The sequence below is a fragment of the Pseudorca crassidens genome, chromosome 1 (genome assembly GCF_039906515.1).
Source record: "Pseudorca crassidens isolate mPseCra1 chromosome 1, mPseCra1.hap1, whole genome shotgun sequence".
Lineage (NCBI taxonomy): Eukaryota > Metazoa > Chordata > Mammalia > Artiodactyla > Delphinidae > Pseudorca > Pseudorca crassidens.
Genome location: NC_090296.1, coordinates 179720708 through 179734500, shown reverse-complemented (window position 1 = coordinate 179734500; position 13793 = coordinate 179720708). Strand labels below are relative to the sequence as shown.

The following is a 13793-nucleotide window of genomic DNA, read 5'->3' as shown; positions in this document are numbered from 1 at the left end:
AATTTGATAGCCAGGCCAAGCTTTTCGTTTTTCACTGATTCAGAAACCTCTTAAGCTTGTATGACTGTTCTTATTTTCTATTTAAATACATTCTCAAAGTGATCAGGATAATCTCTCTGTTTTTCTTTTGTTTTTTTTTTTACTAAGACACGTTCTTCCTATTGAAGAATATACAGTATTTTTTGTCTGTATATATGCCTATATATATATATAGGTCTGCCTATAAAGCCTACACTCCTCACCTTCACATGGAACTTGATTCAACCTGTCCTTTGCTCTTCCTGACGTTATCATCCTCATGTTTTCATCACTCTCCTTTTTAGCATCTACCTCAAATAAGTAAAGAAAATCTTCCCACTCCCACCACCGGCTTGCCCCTTCCATGTCTATGTCTTTCCTGTCGTTTGGCATAGTCTTTTGTCTCTTCTTTGTTGATATTTGACTATCCCTTCATTCAAAATTCAACCTAAAGGAAAAAAATAGTGCTTTTGGGGAGTCTTTCCTAATAATTCACATTTAACTTTAATTAGTGGAATACTATATTATTTTAATATCCTTACACTTTTACACGCATTCCTTTTGCCAGGACTTTTATGTGCTCTGAATATAGGATAGGTTAATAAATCTTGATAGTATATTATAAAGCAGTAGGGAAAAAGCAGGCTCTGGGGACCCCTAGGGTAAGATAGTCAAGTGTATGATGGTCATAACATGTCCCCCCCCCCAACCTAATTAAATGAATAAAAAAGAAGAAAAAAATATCAAGGAATATGGCAACAGCAACTAGATAAGGGACTCATCCTCGTACCATAAACTTTGCAAAGTATCAGAGAGACAGGACAATTAGAAAGAAACTAGAATAGATAGGAAGTTCTGTTCTCTATAGAAGCAGTGAGAATGAAGGTGAGTCAATGAAATTTTGAAAGAAACCTCTCAATTTAGTGGGAAGCAGACTGGAAGCCATAGTGGCTCGAGGGTGAAGAGTCGGAGTGTCCTTCTGGAACTCTTTTGGACACACAGCCAGAATGAGTGCAAGACTTGTTATTATTTTTCTCTTCCACCTCTGGTTGAGAAGGAGGCTGGAGAATGGGGCATAATCTGATGGAACTAATCACCTCTTGTCACAGAGACTTAAAAAAAAGAGAAGATACAGGGAGGATTGGGTAGCCTAGTGTCCAGTTCACCGAATTTCACATACCCTCCCGTCTCCCCTTCCCCTGGGGACAAGCAGAACCACAGCCAGAGCTAGAAGAAACTGGGGTTTGCTTTCAGACATGACCTCCCTCTTCTAGTTCTGACCTTGAGGACACTGAGGGAGGCAGGGAGAGATAATTGCTCAGTGATAATTCTCTGTCACTGCCAAAGGCCATCTGACCTCTTATATGGAGGAAGGATCTGAAATATAAGGCCATCTATCATTTGAATATATATGTCATTTTATATATATATATATATATATATATATATGTCATTTTATATATATATATATATATCGCTGATCCAGGAAAAGTCCCCAACACAGGGCATTTCACAATGTACAAAGAAAGAGAATAGAAAACAATTCCCCCGTTACCTCAGCCTCTACCTCTAGTCCCACTCAGAAGAGCCTAATATAGAAGCAGCAGACACTGATGATATCAAGCCTACAAGGTCAGGTCTGGGGCGACATACCAGTAGGGCAATGTCAATGTGGCAGAAAACCCACTCTATTTAGGTAGATTGATAGAGGTGCCTGTGTCATAGATAAACAAGCTGACAAAAACTGACCTGGGAACTATGTAGAAATCCTACAGACAAGGAAAAAATAAAAAGGAGAGTGGAGAGGGGGAAACACACTTAGGATGCAAACAAAAGATCTGTTTTGGAAGAATATATATGCCAGAAAACAGAACATTTTAGATAACCAGTATTCCTCACTCAATAAAGATATAAACACTTACAAATAGGAGATCGAAGCAGAGATGATAAGGCCTAAAAAAAGGAAATTGCATAGGTAGGGGGAAAATTGGAGGCATAAGTCATAGTTATATAAGTTATAAATACATTAGAAACAGTAAAGAAGAGAATTGACATGGCAGAAATGCAAGTCATTCATTTATTCAAGAAAGGCAGCTTATACAGTTTGGGCAGAGGGCCCCTCTTTAAAAGAAAAAATACAAATTTGTGAATATTTAGTTAAGAAAAAGGTCACAACGTATTACTAGAACCTTGGATTCAGGTTTCTTTCTTTAGGTAATTTAACAAAATTGTTTATATGAAACGCTTCCTGTTTAAAATCTGACTTTACCCACCTACAGCTCTCTACGGCTCCCAGAAATCACAGGGGCCCGTACAGGGGAATGGGCTGATACTCCTGTCTTTGTGAAGGCGGTTTGAACACTGAGTATTACAAAGGATGTAGTAAAGTGAGCAGAGACAGCAGTAGTTCTCTGGCACCATCAGAACCCACTGACAGACCATCACAGAATATGTCAAGCTCTTAAGGATGCAGGAAAAAACTAAGCCTGAAATTCGACTTCCACTTTTTTTTTCTGTGTAAATTCCAGACCAATAGCTGAGTTCAGGAATGACCACTTCAAATTTTACTTCCTTTCAATACAAGAGTAGAGGTCTTCTTGAAAATGGCATCGAGCATTTCAGTGTACTCTTTGGGGTTTAACTTGGCAGATGGCTCCAATTCCATTTCACTTACAGCCCCAAACACTGCTTGATGCAAGTTCAGTTTTGGGAATCCTGCTTCTGTAAGGTTCCAGGATGCCAAAGGGCAATGAGGTAGACAATTTTCTGTTTATTATTTAAAATAAGACTTACGTATTATATTAGCAAGCATGTAAAACTTGTGATGTTCCATTTCTGCAAGGGTACGGTAACATGGTAATACCTTTTACACACTGCAATATAAAACTGTTTTGGACTTCCCTGGTGGTCCAGTGGTTAGGACTCTGTGCTCCTAATACAGGGAGCACAGGGTCGATCACTGTTTGGGGAACTAGGATCCTGCACGCCACACAGCGAGACCAAACAAACAAACAAACAAAAAACTGTTTCAGCCTTTGTGAAAAATAACTTGGCAACACTCATTAAGAACCACAACAAAATTGTTATCCTTTCCCAGGAATTCTTCTTTGAATTTGTCTGACCTAAAGAAATCAACAGAAATTTGGACAAGAATTTATATACAAAGACATTCATTGCAAAGTTATTTGTAATCGCAAAAATTTGGAGTCACCCTAACTATCTAAAAGTGCAAAATGACTGAGTAAATTATTTCATGGTCTTACTAGTGAATTCATATAGCTGTTTCAGTGTTTTTGGAATTGGAGTAAAATTTAATGATGCACGTAAATGTTCATAATATATATATATATATTTTTTCTTTTGGCGGTACGCGGGCCTCTTACCGCTGTGGCCTCTCCCGTTGCGCCACAGGCTCAGCGGCCATGGCTCACGGGCCCAGCCGCTCCGCGGCATGTGGGATCTTCCTGGACCGGGGCACGAACCCGTGTCCCCTGCATCGGCAGGCGGACTCCCAACCACTGCGCCACCAGGGAAGCCCCATAATATTTTTTAAAATTAGGACACAAAATCACATATAAGGGGTAATGCCAATTCTGTAAATATACGCGTAGAGAAAAGGACGTATGGATAGACAACAAAATGTTAATAGTGGTGAGATTTCAATATAAGTATAATGGAATTTATAAGAAAAACCATTTAAAAACCTTTTGGGAGGCTTACAGTGATCAAATAGGAAAACATGGCTATTTAGTGTAGCTTTTAATACTCCAAAGAAACAGCCTTCTATTTTTTCAATCTTGTTACTGTATTAGTGAAGAATTTTTAAGAATGTACCCCAAATATGCATATTATTTGTGTATTATATACATTGAGTCATGTACTAGTATATTAGGTACATTATAAAACCTTAGCAAAAAAAAAAAATTAAGACTATAAATAGAAGTTTATACCTGTGTCAACTTCTTTGATTTTAATAGTTTATTTTGTGTACTTCCTGATTGCTTCCACTCTACTTTGGAGATTTAGATCTCAAAGAAATAGAGGAAAAATGAAAAAAAAACACAAAAGGCACCCCACCATTTCTACTTTTCTAAGAGTGATTAAAACTAACTTATTTTGCTCTCTTAAAATAGGGCACAGGATGCAACATTTGAGTGAAGGAAGCAAAGGTCGGCAAGTGGGAAGTGGAGGTGATGGGGAACGCTGGGGTTCAGACAGAGGGTCGAGGGGCAGCCTCAACGAGCAGATCGCTCTCGTGCTCATGCGCCTGCAGGAAGACATGCAGAACGTCCTTCAGAGACTCCACAAACTGGAGACGCTGACGGCATCGCAGGTAGCCTTCCTCGTTTGTCTTGTCTTTATCTGCTGTTGATCCCATCAAACAGTGTGTAATTGGAATCTGTGTTAATCTGATTTAAATGAACCATACAAATGATACCCAAAGCTTATTTTAGCAGTTAAGTAAGATTATATATTTAGGGAACCAGGCTCAGATTATGTTTTATCAAGAGGTATATGGTGTGTTCCAATGATAAGAATATTCAAATACACTGATTTGAGTGGTTTTGCTAAGAAAGAGACAAATTCTGGATCCACAAAATGCTAAACAGTAACAGTTTACAAAATGCTTTTTCTTGTTAAACATGTGATTTTTTGGTATGTGCATTTAATATCTGTCTTTCTTGCTAGACTATAAACACCGTGATTGTAGGGACTATATATATATACTATTTTATTTACTGCTAAAGGACAGAGCCTTGTTCCAAGGAGGCGGGACAATAAATATCTGCTGTTAGATTAAAAAAAAATCTGATTTACACACATCAATGGAGTTTAATGGTTTTAAAAGGATCTACTTTTGAAAATATTATTTCAGAAAAGACTGACCCAAAAGCCAAATACCACTTAAAATAATTGGAATTTTTCAGCATATAAAATTAGCAGTACCATGTTGGAGACAGGAAGAAGAACCCAAGAAGAATAAGTGTTGAACAGTACAGTTTGTGGCACTAATAGAGACCACAGCTAATGTCCTAGGGTTCACCATTGAAGGGCCATCCTTTTGTAGTAAGCGTTGTCTTCTATCTTGACCTCTTTTTAAAATGCTGTGGAGGTAATACACTAACTTACCCATTCTTTACTGTAAATTAGTTGTAGGCTCAAAACTTTCAAGCCAGAGAGAAATGTAGAGTTATGATTTGACCCCCACTATGGTTTGCTATAGCTTATCAGGAATCTCCAAAACAAATATTTGGATATTGTTCACATAATCTTTACACTTTTACAGTTTTAATAATCAAGGCTATAGTTCTCAAATATGTTTGTAAGTTGGTAGTTTATATGGAAATCAAGGAATTAATAAATGTTGAGTAAGTAATTTAATAAGAATGTAAAAGAAGTAATTAATGGTTCTGATTAAGGTTTTATTTTGATAACTTTATATTATTTGAACTATAAAATGTCAGAGATAATTATTTGGCTAGCAATTTTAGGGACTTTTAATTTGGTCACCGTGAGTTTCAGGATAATCGAAGCATAGTTAGCAGAAAAACCGAGAGTAATCCAATATTTCACCCTTTTTTTAAAAAAAAAAGATAGGAAATAGAAAAAATTACTGTATTTTTTTTTTTCTTTTTGTCAAAGCTAAATCAGTTTCATTTGTGTTGATAGGCAAAATCATCAGCATTACAGACCAGTAATCAGCCCCCTTCGCTGGTAAGAAATTCTTATCTTAAATCTAAGTGCCAGGGTTTCAAATAAGTTACAGTAAATTTAGATTATATGACATCCTTAAAGTATTCCAAATGAAATCTACCCTTTAGAACTTTGAAATTTAAAATATATTTGTTTTGTACTAAGTCTGAAGTACTTCTGAAAGTCTACTTAACTGAATTATGCTCTAAAATTATCTCCCTCCCTTTAGCAGGAGATCTATTATTAATTATGTAGTTTCAAAATTATGGTGTGTTTTTTAAATTTATATGTGCAATATGTAATAGATTGGTGACCAGCTTATTTTATTTTCTCAGAGACCATCTTGGTGGCCCTTCGAGATGTCTCCTGGTGCATTAATCTTTGCTATCATATGGCCTTTTATTGCCCAGTGGTTAGTGCATTTATATTACCAAAGAAGGAGAAGGTAATACGATAGTTTTATAATTCAAAGTGGTATGTAAACTCTTAGAATCTATAGCAGACAGAGCTTTCAGCGGCAGTTAGGGAGATAGGTCCATTTTATAGATAGTCATACTGAGCATTCTGAACTGATCCTGAGACTGAAACTACCTTGGAAATGATATCTAGTGGGTTTTTAGATACTTGTTAGATTAAAATTTTTTCACTTGAGAGCATCTGATGTATTTGTACACTTTTGATTTATGCAACAGCAAGAAAATGATTACAGGCTTAAGTTTTATGTCTTACGAAGAAACAGTGTTCTCAAAGTATGATTTTTTGGGGGGGCCCTTTGCTAATATTAAAGGACAACAGATAAGAAAACTAATAATGCCTGCATGCTCTCTATACCTTAGAAATATAGACATTGGCATTTCAGGAAATGTTCATCCTGGTGGTTGACTAGAAATAGGGCTTGTTCTAATTTGAGAGCCAGAATTCCAGTTTGGATGCCAGGAAATAACTCAGGTAAGTCTGAGAATAACAGGTTCGAATCCTTGCAAGTGCTCTGAGATTGTCTAGATGAGGAATAACCTGAGGCCAAAACTCTTGGGTTCAAGAAAATCATTAAAAGCATTTTTTTGGACACTATGTAAACTGAATTACTTTCCCTGGATGGGCAGATGAACAAATATTTGTCATTCGTGGCCTCACTGATTATGTTTCTGGTGTTTCATCACCATTTCCCGTTAAGTCACAACAGATGGGGAAAAGAGATAGGGTATTAGGTGGTAACATTTTAAGTGCTCTCTTACATATGTGCAGTAGAAACACATTTTTAAAAAATCTACAAGTTTAAATAATTATAGGTCTGTTGTGCCTCTACCAAAGAACCCACGTTTCTAATTACTGCACGTGATAACAAAAGCAAAAACCAAACATTTACCCTTCTCCTACGTCAAAGGGCTAAGCAGCACACTAGTCTAAGTGCTCCAGTGAGAATGCTTTATAGTAGAGAAAAGGAAATGCATGTGGCCTTAGGTGACTTGGTTTAGTCTTCCTTGTTCTCTGCTTATGTTAAGACTGTTTGATTTATGTTCATAAATGAACTCAATACGTTTTCTGGTACATTAATGTTCTTGGAATATTCTTGCTCACTTAAAAAACTTTTGTGGGATTTCAGAAGCCTAAGTTGCCTTCTCAGTATCATTTACCCCCTTTCTAAGCCATCTGTGTATGTGTCATTTCAGCTGTTAAGATACAGACCTTGGGACTATATCTATAGATATAGACTGTAGACTGTGGTCCAGTGGTTAAGAATCCACGCATCCAATGTAGGGGGTGTGGGTTCAATCCCTGGCTGGGGAACTAAGATCCCGCATGCTGCATGACATGGCCAAAAAAAGGGGAAAACAAGATATAGACCTTAATTTAAATCCTTTCTTTTCTTTTTTCACACGTTTTGTGTTTCTCCTGTGATGGTTGGGTGCTATACAGTGTTTTAAATCCTAATATCCCTGATAATAGGAGGAAAAAAGAACCAAACTTTTTTCAATATGTGGTTATACTGGATTTAAGCGGCTGGCAACAGTGGTGCTAACGGGAGGTGTTTACATGTTTTGCAATGCATTTCAAAGTTCTTTTTCATGTTTTACTTTGTAGAAAGTTGGGGATTGGAGAATAGAGAAGTTCAACACACAACAAAAAACCTAAAGTTTACTTTGATTAATAATTTATTTCATGCTTAAGGTTGAAGCAGCTTGTCAGTTTATTAAAGACTGAAAAAACAAACTGTACTTCGCTTCAGCAGTCATGAAAATGGCAGTTTTTCTAAAATTTATTTTTTTTTTAATGTTCCTTACTTGTAAAAGTATATGCCGTTTCTCCTAAGTATTCCTTTCAGTTGTTGACAGATGTCTCTGAATGGAGAAACTTTTCTCTGTTCCTAATTTTCTACTTTGTTATTATTGAATCTTTATCCAGTTTTCCAATGTATGTTAGGTATTTAATCCTTCAAAGTTGTAAATTATTAGTGCTCTGCAACTGCATTTTGATGAGACATAGTGTTTTTATGTATTGTTTACTTATATATGTAAGGAGTCAACTGGGGTTGGCGATGGAAACAAGTTTTGGCTTGAGGGGATTTAGGCATCTTTTAATCTGGCAGTGTTTAACAGGTTTTAATCTGACAGTTATAGGAAAGAAGACTTGAGAACATTGTGCATGGTTTAGAGAAGACAGGTCTGTGTTAGAGATGAAGAGAAAGATTTAAAAATCCTCTTAGGATGGGAAAAGTGTGGCCAGGAGAGGGTGTGCCCTACTTATAACAGGGCCCACCCTGTACCTCATCCTCTAGCACAGTGTCTGGCATGTATTAGGCTTTCAATAAATATGTGCTGAATACCTGGCTGAAGGCCCACTCTTGGCAGGATGGCAGCCGAACTACCATGTGACATGGAGAAGCTTTGATGTTGTTTAACATCTGGATGCAAACACACACTGAGATAATCCTATACACATGTAAAATAAGTGGTTATCTATTTGTGGTAAGCTTTAAAAAAAAATTTTTTTTTTACATGAAAAGTAATACTTAAGGTCCACTGCTTGATTCTTTTTTCCCCAGTATAGAAGAATATAAATTTTTTATAGTTGATTTACAATGTTAATTTCTGCTATACAGCAGAGTGATTCAGTTATACATATATATACATTCTTTTTTTCCATATTCTTTTCCATTATGGTTTATCATAGGATATTGAATATAGTTCTCTGTGCTATACAGTAGGACCTTGTTGTTTATCCATTCTATATATAATAGCTTACATCAGAAAAATATAAATTTAAAAGTAAAAGAGATCTCATATCACTCTGCAGGGGATCTGAAAAACATTCTTTCTGTATGTGCTATGAAGAGTATCATCTGCAGACCTGTTCAAAATTAGGCCCTGAACAGCCTCCTATGGTACTACCTCCCCTCAGTTACCTAACCTGGTCATTCTGCTATTAAAATTATCCATGAGTTAAATACTGAAACCAGGCCAGTTTTTTTTTTTTTTTGGGCCGCAGGGCGGCAGCTCGCAGAATCTTAGTTCCCCAACCAGGGATCGGACCCAGGCCTACGGTGGTGAAAGCACCGAGTCCTAACCACTGGACCTCCAGGGAATTCCCTGAAAGCAGACCTTTTAAGTCCACAAGACTATTCTTAATCTATTACACAAAGACCTCACTTCTCAGATACTGCATTTTTTACAAACTGAAGGTTTGTGGCAACCCTGTCACAAGGCTGTCAGTACCGCTTTCCCAACAGCATTCACTCACTTCATGTCTTTGTGTCATATTTTGGTAATTCTTGAAATATCTCAGACTTTTTCATTATTATTATATCTGTTATGGTGATCTGTGATTAGTGATCTTTGATGTTGCTACTATGACTTGCCAAAGGCTCAGATGATGGTTAGCATTTTTTAGCAATAAAACATTTTTTTAATGATTTTTTAAGGGATTTTTATTTTTTGGCTGCGTTGGGTCTTCGTTGCTGCACGTGGGCTTTCTTTAGTTGCAGCAAGTGGGGGGGCTACTCTTTGTTGTGGTGCGCGGGCTTCTCACTGCAGTGGCTTCTCTTGTTGCAGAGCACAGGCTCTAGGCGCGCGGGCTTTAGTAGTGGTGGCACGTGGGCTCAGTAGTTGTGGCTTGTGGGCTCTAGAGAGCAGGTTCAGTAGTTGTGGCACACAGGCTTAGTTGCTCCTAGGCATGTGGGATCTTCCCGGACCAGGGCTTGAACCCATGTCCCGTGCATTGGCAGGCAGATTCTTAACCACTGCACTACCAGAGAAGCCCAATAAAGCATTTTTAAATTAAGGTATGTACAGTTTTTTAAGCCATAATGCTATTGCCACTTCATAGACCACAGTAGAGTGTAAACTGTTATATGCACTGGCAAACCAGAAAAGTTGTGTGACTCACTTGATTGCGATATTAGCTTTATTGCGATGGTCTGGAGCCGAACCTGCATGATCTTCAAGGTCTGCCTGTAATTTGAAGGAAAGGATGTTTCTAACCACTTTCCTTTATCAGTCTGTCCAGGTTCATAAATGTGCTGGTAGGTGGTTTCCTTAGAGACAATGAGCTTTCAGTTTTTATTTAATAAAAACTGGATAGGGTGGGACAGGTCTCAGGAGAAACATTCTTCAGATGGAGCCTGGGGAAGGTGATACTGGACCAAAAATTCAGGCCCAGGCTTCTGAGGCAGGGAAAGAATCTCAGCAGTCCAGGCAGAGCAGAGAGTTCAGTGGGCTGGGGAAAGGCAAAAGGTTATTCCTGTTTTCTTACCTGTTGTTTTCTGTAACTTTTCTTCTCTTATCACACTATACCCTACATTTTACAAGTTAATTTTTTATAAAAGGAGAGAAAGAGCTCACTAAGTGCCTGGAAAACATCCCAAAATTCCAAAGATAGTGATAATGACATGTCTCTTCTATTTCCCTATTACAGCTGAAGGTTGGGGGGTTCATAGACCAAGTTGTGTGTTTTTTGGTAAATCTACAGATTTGGTAAATCCTGTATAGCAATCTGCATCACGTGGGTTCTTAGTAAGTGTTGCTAACTGTTCAGGCACCTCCCAACTAGCATTTCTGCTGAAGTCTCACTCAGGCAGTCTTTACAACCACCCACGATTCTCTTCCTCCAGGGGCCGTTTTTCTTCATGCCAGAGTAATCTCCTCCTATTATGTGAAAATCCAACTGATTATTTAAAATGTCACTCCTGCCAAGGTGTACATAAGATTTCTGCAGAGGATAAGGAGTGGTCTGATTATTTAAAAGATCATTCCTGCCAAGGGGGTTGCATAAGGGCGTTTCTACAGAGGAGAGGAATAAACTTGTAATGAGAGAGTTTCAGGCATTTTGGCATCTGGAATGCTGAGGAGGATCTAGAGATTTTACAGCTGTGGGTCCTTTCCCAGAACTCAGATCAGATGTGATTGTTGTGCTCACAAGCCCATTCTTTTCTGGTAGCTCACTCTGCTATCAGTAAAACCATCAGATTATACACATCTGAGTTGTTGGTTTATATGTCCCTCCCATCCCCATCCTATCAACTAAACTGAGAGCGTTTTTGAGGGCTAAAAGTCTGCCTCAGAGATGTCTGAATCTCCAGTACCTGGCACAGTGCCTGGAAAATAACAGATACATAATATGTGTTGATTAAATGAACAGTCCAGGTTGTGTATCTGTCAACCTTCTGTTGTTTTATGAAGATTTTTGTTTCAAAACTTTCCATTTTGATAAAATTATGAAAAAATCTGAACTGTGGAATAGCCAACTAGAAAAAGATGAGAATCTAGAAGCTGTGAGAGGAATGTACATTTAAATCGTTTGTTAGAAACTACTTGGTAATGTCATCACTTGCAGTTGGATCTTTCCTATCGAGCTCTAAGTGACATGAAGTAACTTCATAAGGATCATTTGTAATTTTATGGTCTTATTTTGAATTTGAATATTATTATTATGTTACCATCAGCGAATTCTTTGGTATCGATATGTTTCATATTCAGGTTGTATTTATACTCATAGGACATTGTTTTTTTCCTTTCTTTTCAAAGAAAATTGAACTGAAGAAAATATTTTCCTGAAGAAGATTACTGGGCCTGGATGACCTCGGGATGAAATAGATTGTGGAGCTCACACGAAACTCCTAGTTTGTGATGATTACATTTCTTTTTGTTGTCCAGTAGTTTGGTTTGTGTACATATATACATATATATATTTTGCACTACACAAATGATAACATTTTAAGGACTAATATTGCTGATACTTGAATAATCAATCTCAACTAGGTTATAAGTAATAGACTTAGATTTACCCTACCCTTGAACTTGAAGGACATTAAATTATTAATTATTGTTTGGTAACATGTTTACCTGATTATCTCCCATAGAGAAATATAAGCTGCTTTTCCAAGGTACAGTTATGATAATAAGAACAGATTAATAACTGGGTATTTTTAATTTTCTAAATTAAATATGAGAAAGTATGCAAACCAGGAGTGAATTTCAAATGAGATGAAATCGACTTTCTTAGTCACTGAACCACCATGCGATTCAGTAGAAAACGACTGGAAGAATCTTCTCCACATCCACTTCGTGGGCTGCCCATAATCTTTCTTGGGCATGCACATCTCTAACTTTAGTATTCAGGCATCATTATGACAAAGTAGAGCCCTATGTACTAGGCTTTGTTTTTACAAATGATTCACAGAATAGACATAACCTGCTAATGGAAATGATGAAGAATGGGCTTAACGTGTTCTGAACCTGCAGATCATTAATAAGATTTGTATTCAATCATATACATGGATTCCTTTGTAATAATTTTCCTTTAACTGAGGACATCTTGTTTCTGCTTCATAGGGTGCTTTGAAATATAAAATGAAAACTTATTTATACTGTTTTTACAAAGGTCAAAGAGGAAACACATGAAAATCACTTTTCTGCAACTGGTAAACCACACAGACCGGACTCTTAACCTCTTAGTGCCTCAGTTTTTCCTTCGGGGTATAATATTGGAGATACACCTATTTCACAAGGGGTATTGGAGAGATCTGCAAGCTAGCAGGCCATATGCTTCGATTTGAATAAGACATACCCAACTAATGTAAATTTGTGTCTCTCCTCCACCTCCCACATTTAGATTAAGAAGAAGACTGTAATTTAGATCCTTGAAGGCTTTGTTTGGAATTATCCTTCTTGCATGCCTTTTAAAACTCCCTGCTCATGTAGATGTACCTTATGCTTTAAAGATTTCTCTGATACAAAGGTTTAGTATCAGATAATTTTTTAAATTCTTGGTATGTGTGATGTTGGGTTTAGCATCATGTGTTCAGAGTGTTCTCAATAAGAGAGAAAGTAATCCATCCCTAGTCTAGAGGGTGGTTCTTTGTTTACCTGAAGAAAAAAGTATAAGAATACAATTTGCTTTTCTGAAGACTCTTTTTTTCCTTATTTTTTTTCTTACATGTAACTTGATGTTTTTTATTTTTTAATTCCATCTTGATTAAAATGTATCTGTCTAAAGAGATATACTAATATTTGCTTTTTAAAAGCTGTCCTCTATTTATTTAGGGAAAAGAAATGAAGCCAGTAACTGAATTATATGTAAAAATAAAATTTAGACCTGTGGGTCTGGAGTTATTTTTAAAAATTAGCTATCAATCTGGTATCAGAAAATGGTGGCTTTTCTCTTAGTATATAAATAAATAAGATGCAAAGTAAGAATGTAAGCAGTTGTGATTCATTACAAGCAGTTGAAGGTAACTAACTCCTAGGGATAACCATTTGTATCCTATTCCAAAGTCTTATTTTATAGTTTGAAAAGCACTTTGCACACAGTTCTTGTATATACAAGTAAAGACGTAATTATAGGATGTAGTGTTACTGCTTTGTTTAACAAGAACCTCATTTAAAATTGACAGCTATGGTATTTTTTTAATGATCTACTTCTTTTCTGTTTCTTTATTGTAAAATTAAGTTAAAAATAAAAGGTTAATGAAAAATGTTATGGTTTTTATTCCTTGTTACTGTTAGAAGTGCAGTGATTATATAAGGATTAAATGAGAATAAATAGTAGGGGTTCATAGGAAGTAATTGTGCCTCGTTCAAAATAAA

General features: G+C 36.8%; 1 protein-coding gene across 8 annotated transcripts in view; it reads left to right on the top strand.

The window, feature by feature from the left end:
• ACBD5 (acyl-CoA binding domain containing 5) overlaps positions 1-13681 on the top strand; it is a 34825-nt gene extending 21144 nt beyond the window's left edge. For all 8 annotated transcript variants that reach the window (XM_067701535.1, XM_067701542.1, XM_067701517.1 and 5 more), the window contains 4 exons: positions 4152-4351; positions 5689-5733; positions 6048-6157; positions 11733-13681. In XM_067701535.1, coding sequence (XP_067557636.1) covers positions 4152-4351; positions 5689-5733; positions 6048-6157; positions 11733-11745 — 368 coding nt within the window. In that variant the 3' untranslated portion in view covers positions 11746-13681. The remainder of the gene's footprint in view (positions 1-4151; positions 4352-5688; positions 5734-6047; positions 6158-11732) is intronic.
• Positions 13682-13793: the final 112 nt, after the last annotated feature.